Source organism: Dermacentor silvarum, chromosome 4, assembly GCF_013339745.2.
Source record: "Dermacentor silvarum isolate Dsil-2018 chromosome 4, BIME_Dsil_1.4, whole genome shotgun sequence".
NCBI classification, from domain to species: Eukaryota; Metazoa; Arthropoda; class Arachnida; order Ixodida; family Ixodidae; genus Dermacentor; species Dermacentor silvarum.
Genome location: NC_051157.2, coordinates 81,141,862 through 81,155,503, shown reverse-complemented (window position 1 = coordinate 81,155,503; position 13,642 = coordinate 81,141,862). Strand labels below are relative to the sequence as shown.

The 13,642-nt window shown below is 46.5% G+C and overlaps 1 protein-coding gene across 1 annotated transcript in view; it reads left to right on the top strand.

The window, feature by feature from the left end:
* LOC119448722 (Down syndrome cell adhesion molecule-like protein Dscam2) overlaps positions 1 to 13,642 on the top strand; it is a 355,923-nt gene that overhangs the window by 239,422 nt on the left and 102,859 nt on the right. The window contains exons 14-15 of the mRNA XM_049666474.1: positions 9,115 to 9,246; positions 10,945 to 11,112. Of these exons, the coding sequence (XP_049522431.1) occupies positions 9,115 to 9,246; positions 10,945 to 11,112 (300 nt within the window). The remainder of the gene's footprint in view (positions 1 to 9,114; positions 9,247 to 10,944; positions 11,113 to 13,642) is intronic.

The following is a 13,642-nucleotide window of genomic DNA, read 5'->3' as shown; positions in this document are numbered from 1 at the left end:
CCGCTACCATTCTCGTAGACTAATCAATGGCAATTACAAAAGACTGCGCCCTTTTCACTCTCACCTTCTTTTTCTAGAGCTTAGCAAAATCGAGGTGAACCACATCGAATGGAGTCGCAGAATACTCGGAAATTACTATCTCGTTTCCGCGTACCCTGTAGTTTGCCTCGTTGAGTTGGCATTTATGGCAAGTTAAGACATTGTTTTAACATCTTTCTTCATAGTGTCCAACATAAATCTGCTCTATACCTTTCAGTAGGTGTTCCCAAACTCGTCGTGGCCACACGACTCGGGGCTATCATGATAAAGTATTAGAATATTTTACCCATCTGATTCGGGAACATGAAGCTTCCCATCCAGCAGTTCCATATCCATAGTGCCTTCTCAAAGAGTCCAGTAATTTATGCACTCATGCTCGTATTTTAACTGTATGTGGGTTCTTGACAGGGTGTCCGCATTTCGGACTTTTTCCCCAGACCGGTGAGCGACGTCGAAAGTGAATTGGTGTATTTCGGCTATTCATCTCACAATTCATCCTTTCGGTTGGGCTAAACTTAACAGGTGGCTCATTGCTTGATTACCGGCGAAAATCTTGAAATGGCGCCCTTCCAAGTAGGAGGGGAAATGATGAAGAGACATGACCACCACTAGGGCCCCCTTTTCGGTAGTAAGGTAATTCCCTTGAGCGTTGGAAAATATATAAGAAACATATTAAACAACTTTCAGCTGACGATGATAAGGCTCCGTCAGGTCTCTCTGGTACAGTAAAGCACCGGTTCCAAAATATGAAGCATCCATGCAGAGTTCGAACGGAAAGCTAAAGTCAGGAAGAACGGGAACAGGATCCGCTGAAATGGTTTGTGCCAAGTAATTACAGTCTTCATCGCATTCCTTTGACCATATAAAGGGAACTTCCATTTTCTGTAGGACTGTCACGCATTCAGTCTGTGTGGCACACCCGCGAATGAAAGTTCGGAGATGCTCCGTTAATCCAAGAAAGACGCGCTGTGAGTGCATGTCGTTGGCTTCACCAGCTGACGTAAACGTTGAACCGACTCGTATTTCGTGCTTTTTGTGCGGCCGTCAAACATTCTTCATAATAACGCAACGTTTCTTCGGAAAAATTCACTTTTCCTTGCATTTATCTTTAACTTTGCCTGGCTCATACCCATGAGTACTTCCATAAGGAGCTTGTCATGTATAAAAGGAGCAAATAGGGAGGTAAAGCAGAAAAGCGTCCGGTTTACTGCTCTACACAAAGGATGGAAGAGAAAAAACAGAGAGAGGATTCTCTTCATAAGCACGCGCACAATGAAAATGACATGTTTCCAATGACATGTTGATCACGAAGGTCCGTTTGTGTTTGAAAAATGAATAGCGCCTTCTGAACTTTATGCCCCAATGAACGGCGAGGTCTGTGTTCTAGGATCTTGTGGTGAGAAAAGGCAAATCCTTGAAGTGGGCTATGAGAGAGAGAGAGAGAGCAAAGACACAATGGAAAGGCAGAGAGTTTAATCGAGCTGAGCGCGGTTGACTACCCTGCACTGGGGAAGAGGCAAAGGTGACTGAAAGATGAGAAAACGGAAAGAGCTGGTGGGCTGAATTGGCGCGCTCATCTGTTACTTCGTCCTTCTACATGCAATGGTTTCAAAGCGTCTCTGTGGCATTTAGAACTACGAGAATATAGCAGAATGAGAAGCCCAGATCCCGCGGCCTACGGAATAGTACTGCGTGGAGGCGGGATGTAGTTGGGCAGACGGGACATGCCTGACATGATGTCGGACCATGGAGGAGTTTGGGTATCGACCTCACGGCTGACGTTAGCCTCGAGCGTGGGTGCGAAAGTGATCGCGGTTTTCGCGAGGTCTATATTTCTCGCCGGGCGTACCGATTAGAAAAGTGCCGCTGCAGAAGCGGCACGCCAAGATGCCTTCGGCATGGCGCTACCCGCCGAACGTCAGACGGGAGTGCTGGTTCGCCTGATACGGTCATCCAACTTTATTGGACATTTTACAGGGGGGAGTGGAGGGAAAAGTCACAACTAACGTTTTGCCGGCTCCAGCTGCGGGAGTAACGCAATGGTTGGCTTCAAATTTAGAATGTCCCCACTTGCAGAAACAGTGTACCGTGCCGCCCGTGCCGTTTCTCAGCGCCGGCGACACGGCAGGCACCCATACACGGCGATGGGTCCATTGCGCCTCCTTTATAGCCGCTGATAACGAGTGAAGAACGTTCTTCCATGATAAGCCTTTCACCTGAAGGCCGCTATGTTTCGCGATATATATATATATATATATATATATAGCCCGATAGAGACCGTTTATTCTCGCTCGCCGGTCGTTTGAACTTCCTGCCCCGTCCGCACGATTCCGCGCACATATACTTTAACAGCTTGCTTGAAGGCCCGAAACAAAAGAGGCGAGCAAAAAAAAAAAAGGGGGGGGGGGGGACAGCGTAGAAAGCTATAGGTACAATGCCTGGCATTGCAAATGCACTGCAATATAGACGAATTGACTGTACTGCGTGCCTTCCTCCTAGTAGCAGGCTTGCTGTACTTCAATGACCCAGGGATACAGGGGGCGGTCATATGCGGTGAGTTTAATGACCTTCCGCCTGTGCGCTGTCATCGTCCTTGGTACATGGTTGCTAATGCTTCCATAAATCTGTTGGGGCTTGTTGATTGTTCCCCAGGTCTCTTTCGTTTGAACAACATGGTGCAAAATCCTCCCCCCTCCCTCCTCTCCCCCTTTAGCCTTGCACAACGAATAAGAAAGGCAAGAAGAAATTGCGAAATTTTACTATCCACTCGAGGGAAATTACAATACCAAATCCAAATGGTCTTGAAACTTGTAAGCGAATTGTCAAAAAGAGCAGAGCAGAATTTTTGCTCCCTTTGCCAGTTTGGGCGAACAAACAGTTATTTTTTCAGGATAATCGTCGAAAACTTGCCGCTCGGTTGTTCTCCTTCATAAAAACTCACAACGTCAAAATTATGTCGACCGTGTATTTTGCGTAAACTGAAGATTGATTCTTGAGGTTTAAGGCCTCGAAGCAACTCTGAAGCTGTGAAACGCACCGTAGTGCGCGGTTCTAGATTAACTTTAGCTAACGGTGGTCTTTATCGTGTATGTACCTACATTTAGGTAAATATGCGCTTTTGAATTTCAGCATCATCGAAATAGAGCCACTGCGTAAGGGAATTGAGCCTGCGACCAAGTGCTCAGCAGTAGAACGCCTTAACTACTAAGCCACAGTGGCGCGGGTCACGCAAAATGAAGATGATGACACCACAGTCGCATCTTTATGCATATGTAGGTTGTTTGTAGCTCATGGGATGTTCGTTCGAGTATGTAAGGTAATCTTTGCCCTCATGGATGCAGCTGTCTACGACAGATCACATTTAGCAAGTGTATGTAGTAGAAAACAAATAACTCCAGGCTATTAAGTTACAAAAATAAAAGGGAGCCCGTTTTCGAAACGAGAGCCTAAGATCCGGTGTCGAGATAAGGGCGTTGCTTCGCGCGAGTACGCGACTATTTTTGTTACTTCCGCACGTAGTACTGCAAGTAATAAGAGTAGTTTGCGCGAAACTAAAATAGATGTTATAAAAGTCATTCACTGCTGACTCGATTCACGCATTCGTTGACAAAACGGTTCGTTTGGAGTAAAGAGAATAAAATAAATAAAGGGCACGAAAAAAAAAGAATGAGAGAACGAAGTTGAAGTGGTAGTGACCGCCGGTTGGAAGTTGGAACATAAGAATAAAAACAAGCAAACAGGAAAGAACGATGGCCTGAGGGCCGAGCCACCCGACGTCTAGTCTGGGATTAATTCCGCTCCATACCTGGACAGGTTATCTTTCCGTTCGCCAACCAAAAACGCCTTTCACGAGACGAGCCCGCTTGTAACGCTTGTACTTTCGCGCTATTCTTGCCGCGCAGCGGGGAAAGAGACCAGTGGTGAAGGTAGAAAGGAGAGGAGAAGGCGGGCCACCAGAATTTGATCCGAGTCTGAACCGAGCTTGGAGCATGCGGACCGGTGATAGAAGCAGGGCAGCGAACCACGCTCCTCTGACAAATAAGAGGCAAACGGACGAAAGGGGCAGATAAAGAAAAGAGAGAGAGAACAAGGGAAAAAAAAAGAAATAAAGGAAAGCGTAGAATGTCGGGTCAGACGAGTTCCAAGGGCTCGGGGAGAAAGATGAGGGAATGAGGAATGTGTGGTGAAGTGGTGGCGAGGATTCGAAACGCGGGGACGCGCGAGCAATGGCAACACGGACTGAAGAATAAACGCAACGTGCGGCCCGCCGGCAGCGCTGAAAGCCAGCTAGCCCGGCGGGACAATTCCGCGGGGAAATGGGAAGTGCAGCGTTGCTGAAAGCGCACAACTCCGTCTCCACCGCGGGCCCGGTGCGTGTGCTCGCCATCCAGAAAAAAAGTCGAGTCAGCAGGACTGCTCCCGAGCTGTTGTGTCGTTGTCGTTCTTCCTGCCGCTTGCTGTTGCTGTTGCTCTGTTGCTAACGCGTGTATAGCCGTCTTCCCTCTTCGCTGTCGGCAGCGCTGTGCGCGCGCGTGCGCTTGAGCTTACACCGACTTTTGTGTTTGTCCCGACTTCCTTTGTCTCGCCGTTGCGTTTCTGTTGCTTCTTGAGGCCTTTGGATGTCCTGGTTTGCGTGTTCGAGCTAAAATAAAGAGGCTGTGTCTTTTTCGGTCGTCTATATTTGCCCCCACCCACTCCTCCCTTTCTGCGTCTTCGATACGTGTTGAATAACAGCTGTTGCCGCAGGCTGACGTTAAAGTGCGCGTTGCCGAACTAGGCGCCGCACGTGCGACCTGTCGGGTCGCTTGCGTGCGCGCTCGAGTGGCACGAAGCGTGTGGCGCGCAGCATTGTGCGCTCGCTTGCCTTCTTGCGTGTGTGTGTCTCTTCTTCTCTGTATACCCACGTGCAGCCAGATGTGCGAAAGAAGTTATTGTATTTTTATCCTAGATTGTCGCCGCTGTTTTTTTCGCTTTAGCATCTGAATGCGCACTTCCAGCATAGAATATTGAGATGCGCAACCGGGTACTGCTCTTTCGGGAACAGGCGCGAACTTCTCTTTGGCAGTTAACATTTCTTCGACTTCGTGTTGCTATGTGCTTTCTCGTTCTGTGTTCTCTTGCATTCTATGTGAAGAAAGGTTCCTGTAGAGGTTTAGTTCACGCAGGATATTTCATCTTTGTCGGAATAGAGTTGGTAAAAGAGAGGGACCATGTATCGTTCTGCGCCACCTGCGCGAAAAGAAAACAAAGAGGGCAACACATTTTTGGAGTGTTATAGATCATTCTTTTTTTATGAGGCCATGGCGGCCGCATATCGATGGGGGCGAAATGCAAAAACACCCGTGCACTTAGATTTAGGTGCACGTTAAAGAACCCCATGGGTAGTCCAAATTGCCGGAGTCCCCCACTACGGCGTGTCTCATAATGAGATATGGGGTTTTAGCATGTAAAACCCCATAAGTAATTAAAATTAAATTTTCTTGATGAACACATATTGCGTAGGACTAAGTGCCACAAGCGTTAGGCTTTGCTAACACCAAGTTGAACCAAGCTAAAACCCACCTTGATCTATTTAGACTAAATATCGTAAAACTGAAGGCCAACACAAGCCGCTACATAAACAGAGCTCGCCCTGTGAACTATCTTGGACAATGAAAAAAAAAGCTTTTGTCCTCACCGGAATTTTATCATACAATTCTCGTTACACAGAGTTCCCGAAGACAAATAAAAGTAGGGAAATGTACAATTTCTGCTCTGTTTGTTTATGTGCATTAGGATCGTGGTTTGACAAGGAGAAACGGTAATAATGTTTGAGCAGATGACAAAAAGAAAAGGTACTTTTTCTCTCAAAGAACTCTTAACAAATAACCAAGCATAAAGCATCAAGAAATTTTAGCTACTTCAATTCGTGTTGCAATTAACCGCGAACTTATCTTGAAACAGGTGGCTGAGTAGTGTGTACCATCTGCTCAATAACAACTAGAGGGAATCTTGGCTTCCCTTAATCATTTTTCTGAGTTGCTTCGCAGTAATGCTGTTTTGCATTCTCTGAGTTTCTGTCGAAAGTTGCAGCTTTTCTCAAGAGCATCCTTTTAAGTGCGAAGAACTTTAGGGGCGCGGGTTGTCGGCGTCTACCGCCTTATCACGCTCAAGAACAAGTGCTCAAAACAGGGTCAAAACAAGTGCAGAATTGATAAAAACCGGTTCAAAATAAACTAACATGATTCAAAATAATTTTAAATATAAAAATAATCAAGCATTAAGCTCATTAATTAACAGAAATTTGTTAAGATTGCTTCTAACTATCATCAGCAAAGCCCTGGCTCCATGTGTGTGTGCGTGGTGGTTTCCCACCAGTTGTGCCTTAGCACAGGTGTAAAAACGGATAAGGGAATGCTAAACACAAGATAAACACGGGATAAAACAAGATAAACAGAACGAAAGCACAAGGACAACACCGGCGAATCACTGCTCCGCACTTCCCCAGCTTTCACGTTGCATGGCCCGAGTTTATCATTGCATTAGCGCAGCGCTATATGTAACTCCAGCACCGGCGCATCACTGCTTCGCACTTCCCCAGGTTTTACGTTAGTGGAGCTGCATTAACGAAGGAATTGAATTTAAAAGAGACTCAAATCGGCTGCATTCAATGCACCAGGGCTACCTACTCCCGGCGACTCCTTGTTCAGCGATTTCACTCATGTCAAAATTCGTTTATTGTATGATGTTCCTGTAGCGAACTATAGTTCTTCATCCAAACACAAAAGAGCGCCTCGTTCCCGCTGGTTCTTTTTAACAGAATTATAAACTTCGTAAATCTGATATCACCTCTCCATTTGTCTACGAAGTAGTTGCACAGATTAGAAAAGCCGTCCGAGTAAGCGAGCAGCGGAGATCGTTTGCCAGAGAAGACATCCGTATGAACCCGTATGACTATTCTTGAAAAAAAGCGATAGCTGCTTCAGGGGTGGAGCATTGAGTACCCAACATTTGGTTGTAGGACACCTGATCACTTCTCATCCATCCTGCCGCGATTACGGGGCTTTCAGAACTCGACACCTGAATACATTCGTGCATTTGTCCAATAAGCAGTTTCAAGCCTTCGTACACACGATGTTCGCACGTGATGTGATACCAGGTGGTTCTCCATATTGTTCTATCGTTATCCGTTTTATTTGCATAGCTTAGCTCTCCCCTTGATCATAAATTGAATCGCCAGCTTCTCGTTGGCTCCCGTGTTTGCTGCTCCCGCATCAGGAAAGTTTGTATTGTGCGCGAGGGAGCAGTCGGGCCTGCATATTTGCGTTGTACCTTTCACGTATACATGCCTTAACGCCAAAGTTCGCGCGAATTCCTACTGCCTATAACGACAAAGGAATAACGCACGTGGACTTCTGCGTCTTTAAACGAAGTCGCGCTACATGTTTTTATCTCGCCGATATCTATCTTCCCTGCATACGCGACCAGGCCTGAAGCAACATCCACGACTTAACGAATTTGCGCTAGCATTCTGCTTCTTCATTATTACCATTATTCAGGCGACTGTTCGAGTGCTCCTGCCATATGCCTTTGCAAGACGCGCATTCGCACGCAACTCCGGCTTTCGCAAAAGTGGCGCAATAGCCCCCTGGAACGCTGTCACGAAGCTGCCATAGCAACAGCATTTTGCATGTGTCCGACGCATTGGCGCAACGGCAATCTTAAAACACGTCACATGGTTTCTTCGACTGCTGGCACTAGCGCTTTTAATAAAGCAGAGCTCGTGGAACAGGACTCGTGCACCGAGAGCGCGGAGAAATTAACATGCAGATGTGCCGCTAGTGGGCGTGAGCGTTAATAATGCCTTCGCAGACAATGTTTGCGCTGCAAGCGTTATCGCGTTAACACTTTCGAAGAATCCTTCCGAGCACAATTTTCAGCAAAGGAACGGGGAAAAAAAAAAGAGTGATGGTAACGTCAAAACAAAACGTTAGAGATTTTCGTTCGGGGTAGCTCATGGCCGCTTTTGTTTAACGATGTTCAAACACGAAGTAGTTACAACACAGCCTTGAGGCTTAATTTGCGAGTCAAATAGGATGCGGCGTTTCTTTTTTTTTCCGGCTGTGAAAGTTACTCTCTCACGCTGCATTTCTTTGTTTTCGAGTGCTTTTAGCTTGCTTGCAATTTTGAGGGAAAAAAATTGGTACCGTTATTTAATCGTGATTTTAAATTTCGCAATTGATACTTTCTTCTTCTTCGTGGGGTTTTACTTCCGAAAAGCAGTTCTGATTAGGAGGCATGCCGTAATGAAGGGCTCCGGATTATTTTGGCCACCTGGCGTTCTCTAACGTGCATTACAATGCAAGCACAAGGGCTTTTTGGCATTTCGCCTCCATCAAAATGCGGCCACCATGACCGCGATTCGATCCCACGACCTCGTGCTCAGCAGCACAACGCCTTAGCTAACTGAGCCGCCCCAGTCGGTTGATACTTTCTCAGAGTCTGGCGCTGTCAGCCAACATTTACGCTGATTGAAGTGTGCGCATATTGTGGATTACCGTATTGTTCAGAAACTGCGTGACGCAGGTTTCTTTTGAGAAATTTCTCTTCTATTCGCTGATGAGTGCCGTCGCTTGAATGCTGCAATGATATAGAGCAAGGTAGAATTGTGAAGCTCAGTGCAAATGCTTTTAGGTTACCTTGGCTCATGCTGTTCCAATGTCAATAGGAAGGACAAGTGAGATCGCTAATGCACTTCGCCACTTGCTAATGCACAAGGTGACGGTGAACGTTTGTCGTAGAGTTCTGCAGCGGACATTTAATGGTGTATCTGTGGGATATCGTGACAAAGGTTTCTTGCGCCAATTGCGGGTATATGTAGCATACCGTATAAGGTGTAGCTACGTTTCGTGCACTTTATTTTATTACCAATGCGAAATATGGAGATTTATAAGAGGGAAGAAGCAGCAATTATTTCGTTCCTGCGAATTCGCCGTCCCCGCCCTGGGGACACGTAGTTTGTTGCTTCGTGCCACATTTTTCGAAATGCCATTCATGCCTTGTGTATGACCATTCAAATTTTTTTTTTACTTCCAGAGAAGCCAGACAGCCCCCGAAATTTGAACATTAAAGAGGTGACCAGTCAGAGTGTGACGATGTCTTGGATGCAACCGTACAACGGTAACCTTCCACTTACCAGCTACATCGTCCAGTACAAGCGGGATTCAGGTAAGTGGCTCATCTGTGATATTTAGTGCAGCGCAACACAAATGCCCCCGAGATACTCAAATTGGAGATGGCAGTTAAGCTTTCGCTCTGTCTAAACTACTTATTTTGTCCATTCGATGTCCCTGCTTGTCGTTTGTGTGTCTTCTCTGGCAACAATGGAAACGGAGTTGTCTCTTGCTGGGGAGCCAACGTGTATCCTGAGCAACGTCTCTCTTAGACACCTTTCTATAGGCGAACACAAAGCTACTAAAGAAAGGTGTTTAAGCGAGACGATGCTGTAGGTGAACACAAAACTACTAAGGTTGTGGCACGTATAACCCTAGAAAGAAGAAGAAAATTACTAAGACACCCACCGGTTACACACTCTTAAGACCGTCATACACTGGGCCTGTAGTCGGCCAGCTTGGTATGCTACCACGGTATGCTACCACGGTATGTACCTTGGTATGCTACATTCGACGTGACGTTATCGTACACTTTGGACATCACCGATTTAAAAGAGATGGCAAACGGGCCACTGCCAGATATTTACTGACTAATTCGTAAACAGTACACACACGGACTGTGTAGTGGAGCACTATAGCGCGATTCCATGGCGCCAATGCTGAAAGTGTTCGACAGCTACCTAATGACCTCATGACATAATGACCTCTACGCGTCCCAAGCACGCGTAGATTGAGATTAAACTTGTGTGCACATTTTGATAGCCTGTAATGGTAGCTTAGAACATCTAAAAATGCGCTTTGTCAATGCAAATTCACACGTCCGATCTAAAATCATAAGTAGGTGTACGCATAATTATCAGGATGGTAGAACAAGTGTCTGCCGCAGTTTGAAATACACTTATGCATGCAAATGGGTAGCGGTTTCCCTTTTTTGCATGTGACTCCGTCATTGTCTATCATACCAAATTAACACTACATCTGGCGATGTCCCCCGCACAATTCTGGAGCGGTGCCCTGAAAGTTTCGCATTAAATTGTCTAAAATACACACTCCTGCCTATGTTCTTATTTTCACATTCTGCTACACAAAATACACAATGAGAGATTGTGAAGGATCTGGTTGCTTGAAGAAGGTGGAATATCGTTAGAAAAGACTCGCCTTTAACGTCATCGTTTTTGGCTATTGCTAGTAATCCGAATTGTTTCTCCGGAAACTGCACTTCAAGCACCGAGTCACTTGAGCCCCGTTACACTTGTACTAAAGCTTCACAGTGCTTTTCAATTATTTCTTTATCGTCGGTCCTCCTTTTGTTACCAAGCATGATTTAATAGGTGAAAATGTTTCTTTTATGAAGATGGCAGCTTCCTAGCAACATCCACAGAGCTGTGTCTTCTCTCGTCTGGTGCCTTAGCTTGTGTCCTAGTAGTTCGCGCTGTCAATTAGTCTTGCTTCCATACCAACTCGCCCATTTTTCGATCCTGTTCCTTAGAAGTGCTGTGCAGCCTTGAATGGTATCTCGAGACAACGTTTCGACAGGGGAACTTGCCTTCGTCAGGCACTCACGAATACAAGCCAACTTGTATGCAGTTTCAAGTCAAGACATTTCACGTCTCTATCATCGTGTAAACGTCTGTTTTCTTTGGATAACGTACTGTGAAACGTAGTACAGAGGAGATGCTGGCGGGTGGATGAATGTCACGTGACATTAATCCGCCAGAAGTGACGTTGTTCATTTTTTTTTTGTCGTGTGCAGAGCAGTGGACCCCGGACGTAATGTCAGTGCGCAACTCCCCCAGCGATCTGTCCGTCGTGGTGCGCAACCTGAATCCCGTCACCACGTACAACTTTCGGGTGGTTGCGGAGAATGCTCTAGGACACGGAAACCCCAGCGAGGTGGTCAGCGTCATAACAAAGGAGGAAGGTGTGTTCACTTCTGACCGTCTCATTCACTTCCGTGACTGTTGTTGCGCTTCAGGCGTTTCTCGTATTTAACAAGTAGGTAACCCCTTATGCTAATCGGGAAAGTAACATCTCCTATTACGTAAAATCTTATTTTTGGTCGGTCTTATGTCTTATATGTGAAATTACAATGCCCGCTGCCCTAAATAGAAAATTTAAGTGTAACGTTACCGTCGTTTAGTACTGACAGTTACGTCCACTTACGGCAATAATGCGTGCCCCCTGTGGCGTAGCAGGTACACATCCAGTAAAGCTGGGGCATCCGTTTGCAGATTCAGTGCTTTAAAATGCGCGGTAGAATTTCGTTAAACGGAATGTCATGAGACCGGATAAATATGTACCGATTAACGGGAGTTCCGTAGAACGTTGTGTGCAACGGTCCAGCACTACATTAAGCTTCTTGGCACTGTTAAATATATTGACTGTTAAGAACTGAATGCAGCTATTTAATTTGTCCCGTGGTTTGGGCGCTGTGGACGGCTGCTAAACTGAGTAGGCATGAGTAGTTTCTGTTTTGAGAAGTCGCCGGTGACGTATCAAAACACACAAAAAAAGTCACAGGCCTGCGCAGCACTCGCGGCACAGTCACAGCGTAAGCTGGAGGAGCAGCGCCATAGGAGCTCCATTTTCGGCAGCACGCACTGGAGGGTCTTCGCGGCGAAGTCTCTTTGCGTCGTTTTCACGAGAACTAACTGAACTGACCGCCCGCCGTCGACGGCGAGCTTTGGCTTGTGCTGCTATCTGCACAGTGCTCTGCTGAGACCGACGTGGACTGGTTGCAGCGCGCGCGTAGCTCTAAGATTCGCGTCTTCAGCAGCGGTTAGTGCCCTTTGTGAGGAGGCGCCATGGCGTGTACCGAAGAGCAAACACATGCATTCAGACTGCGCGGCGCACATGTCACATCCTTTTACCCATGGCACGATACGATGCTGTTAATGATGATTATTCACAATTGGCATCTCCTTTAAAACGAGGCGGTAACAAACAGTCACCTAGCCTGCTCGATTTATTCGGGTAAGCTACACATGCTTTTCAGACAAGCATTCTTGTACGCAACTCCTTAATCTTCCTTTTTTTTTTCTTCCTCAAACCTTCTGTATATATGTACACCCGTGAGCAAAAGTATACGGACCACAGGGTTGCCGAAAAAAAGTGAATTTCTTCGTATTTACCAAGCATAAAGTGGAACTGATGAGTACACTGAAAAGTTTGGAGTGCAGCCCTCAATTTTAAGTTGCGTTCATACGCAGAGGAAAAAATCTGCTTTTTCGCGCAGCCCCTGGTCCGTATACTTTTGCTCACGGGTGTACCTTTACCGCAACCTATGCAATTGCTACATGGCGTGCCACCTGGTCTAATAATATTATGCAACTGCAATGCAAAATGTGCACGTATCAACGTTACGCGGCACGCGTCTCACATCGCATGACAAGTGGCACGGTACGATGATAATGATGAAGATGATTTATTTGCATCCCCTTTGAAACTGGGCGTGACAAATAGTCACCTAGGCAGCTTGATTCAATCAGGTATACATTTTTTTTTTCATTCCAGAAGTTTTGTATACATCTACTTAACCTTTTTTTTTTCTTCATCCAACCTTCTTTGTCTACCTTGTACCGCTGCCTGTGCAACTGCCACATGGCGTGTCACCTGCTCTAATAATATGCAACTGCAATGCAAAGTGTGCACGTATCGACACTACGCGGCGCGCATCTCACATCGCGTGTTTCTTCGCACTCTAGGACGCATGTATAGGGCATGTTTCCGCTGTAAGCTCGCAAGTTCTAAGTGTTTGTGTACAATGTCAAAGCCGGCAATAACGAAAAAAATGCAGGCGTGGCTCAGTGGCAGAGTAGCTGACTCCCGCGGAGCGGGCCCGATTCGATCCCAGCGGGAGCGCGGTAATTTTTTTCTTTTTCTTTTCATTCCTGGCGATATCTGCGATGGACACCGGTGGTGGCGGCGAACATCCAAATTATCGTACGGTGTATTGTAAGGCAACCGAAATTTCCGTTGTTCAAATAAAAGTTTATAGTCTATGAGGCGGGTGGCACGGCGTCGAAGCTGTCCGGGTTAAAGTCCCTAGATATTTTTTTGCTTTCTTCAAGGCGACAAGCTTTGAAGCACCGCCGACGAATCTCATTGGTCGGCACTCATTTCGGCGGCCATGTTCTTCCTATGCTGTTCCCCCGCAGTCACTTGCATGCTGCTGCGAGCAAACTTGAGGGCAGGCTGAAGACGCATTATGTTTCCGTGCGCGTTTACCTTTTCTCTTTTCCTCGTGCGAAGGATTTTCTGTGGTCGTCGCGACCGCAGCTAGAAACGCGGCAGGCGTCGTATTGCGCGACCGAAATACAACGCGGCAGCCGTCGCCGTAAAGACAAATGTCGCGTTCGGCCTCAACAGCGGAGTACTAAGCCGCTTTTGGGTTCGTATTTGGTTCTCTTACCGCATGCCTGAAGCGTATATTTCACTTGTGTGGTGCAGCA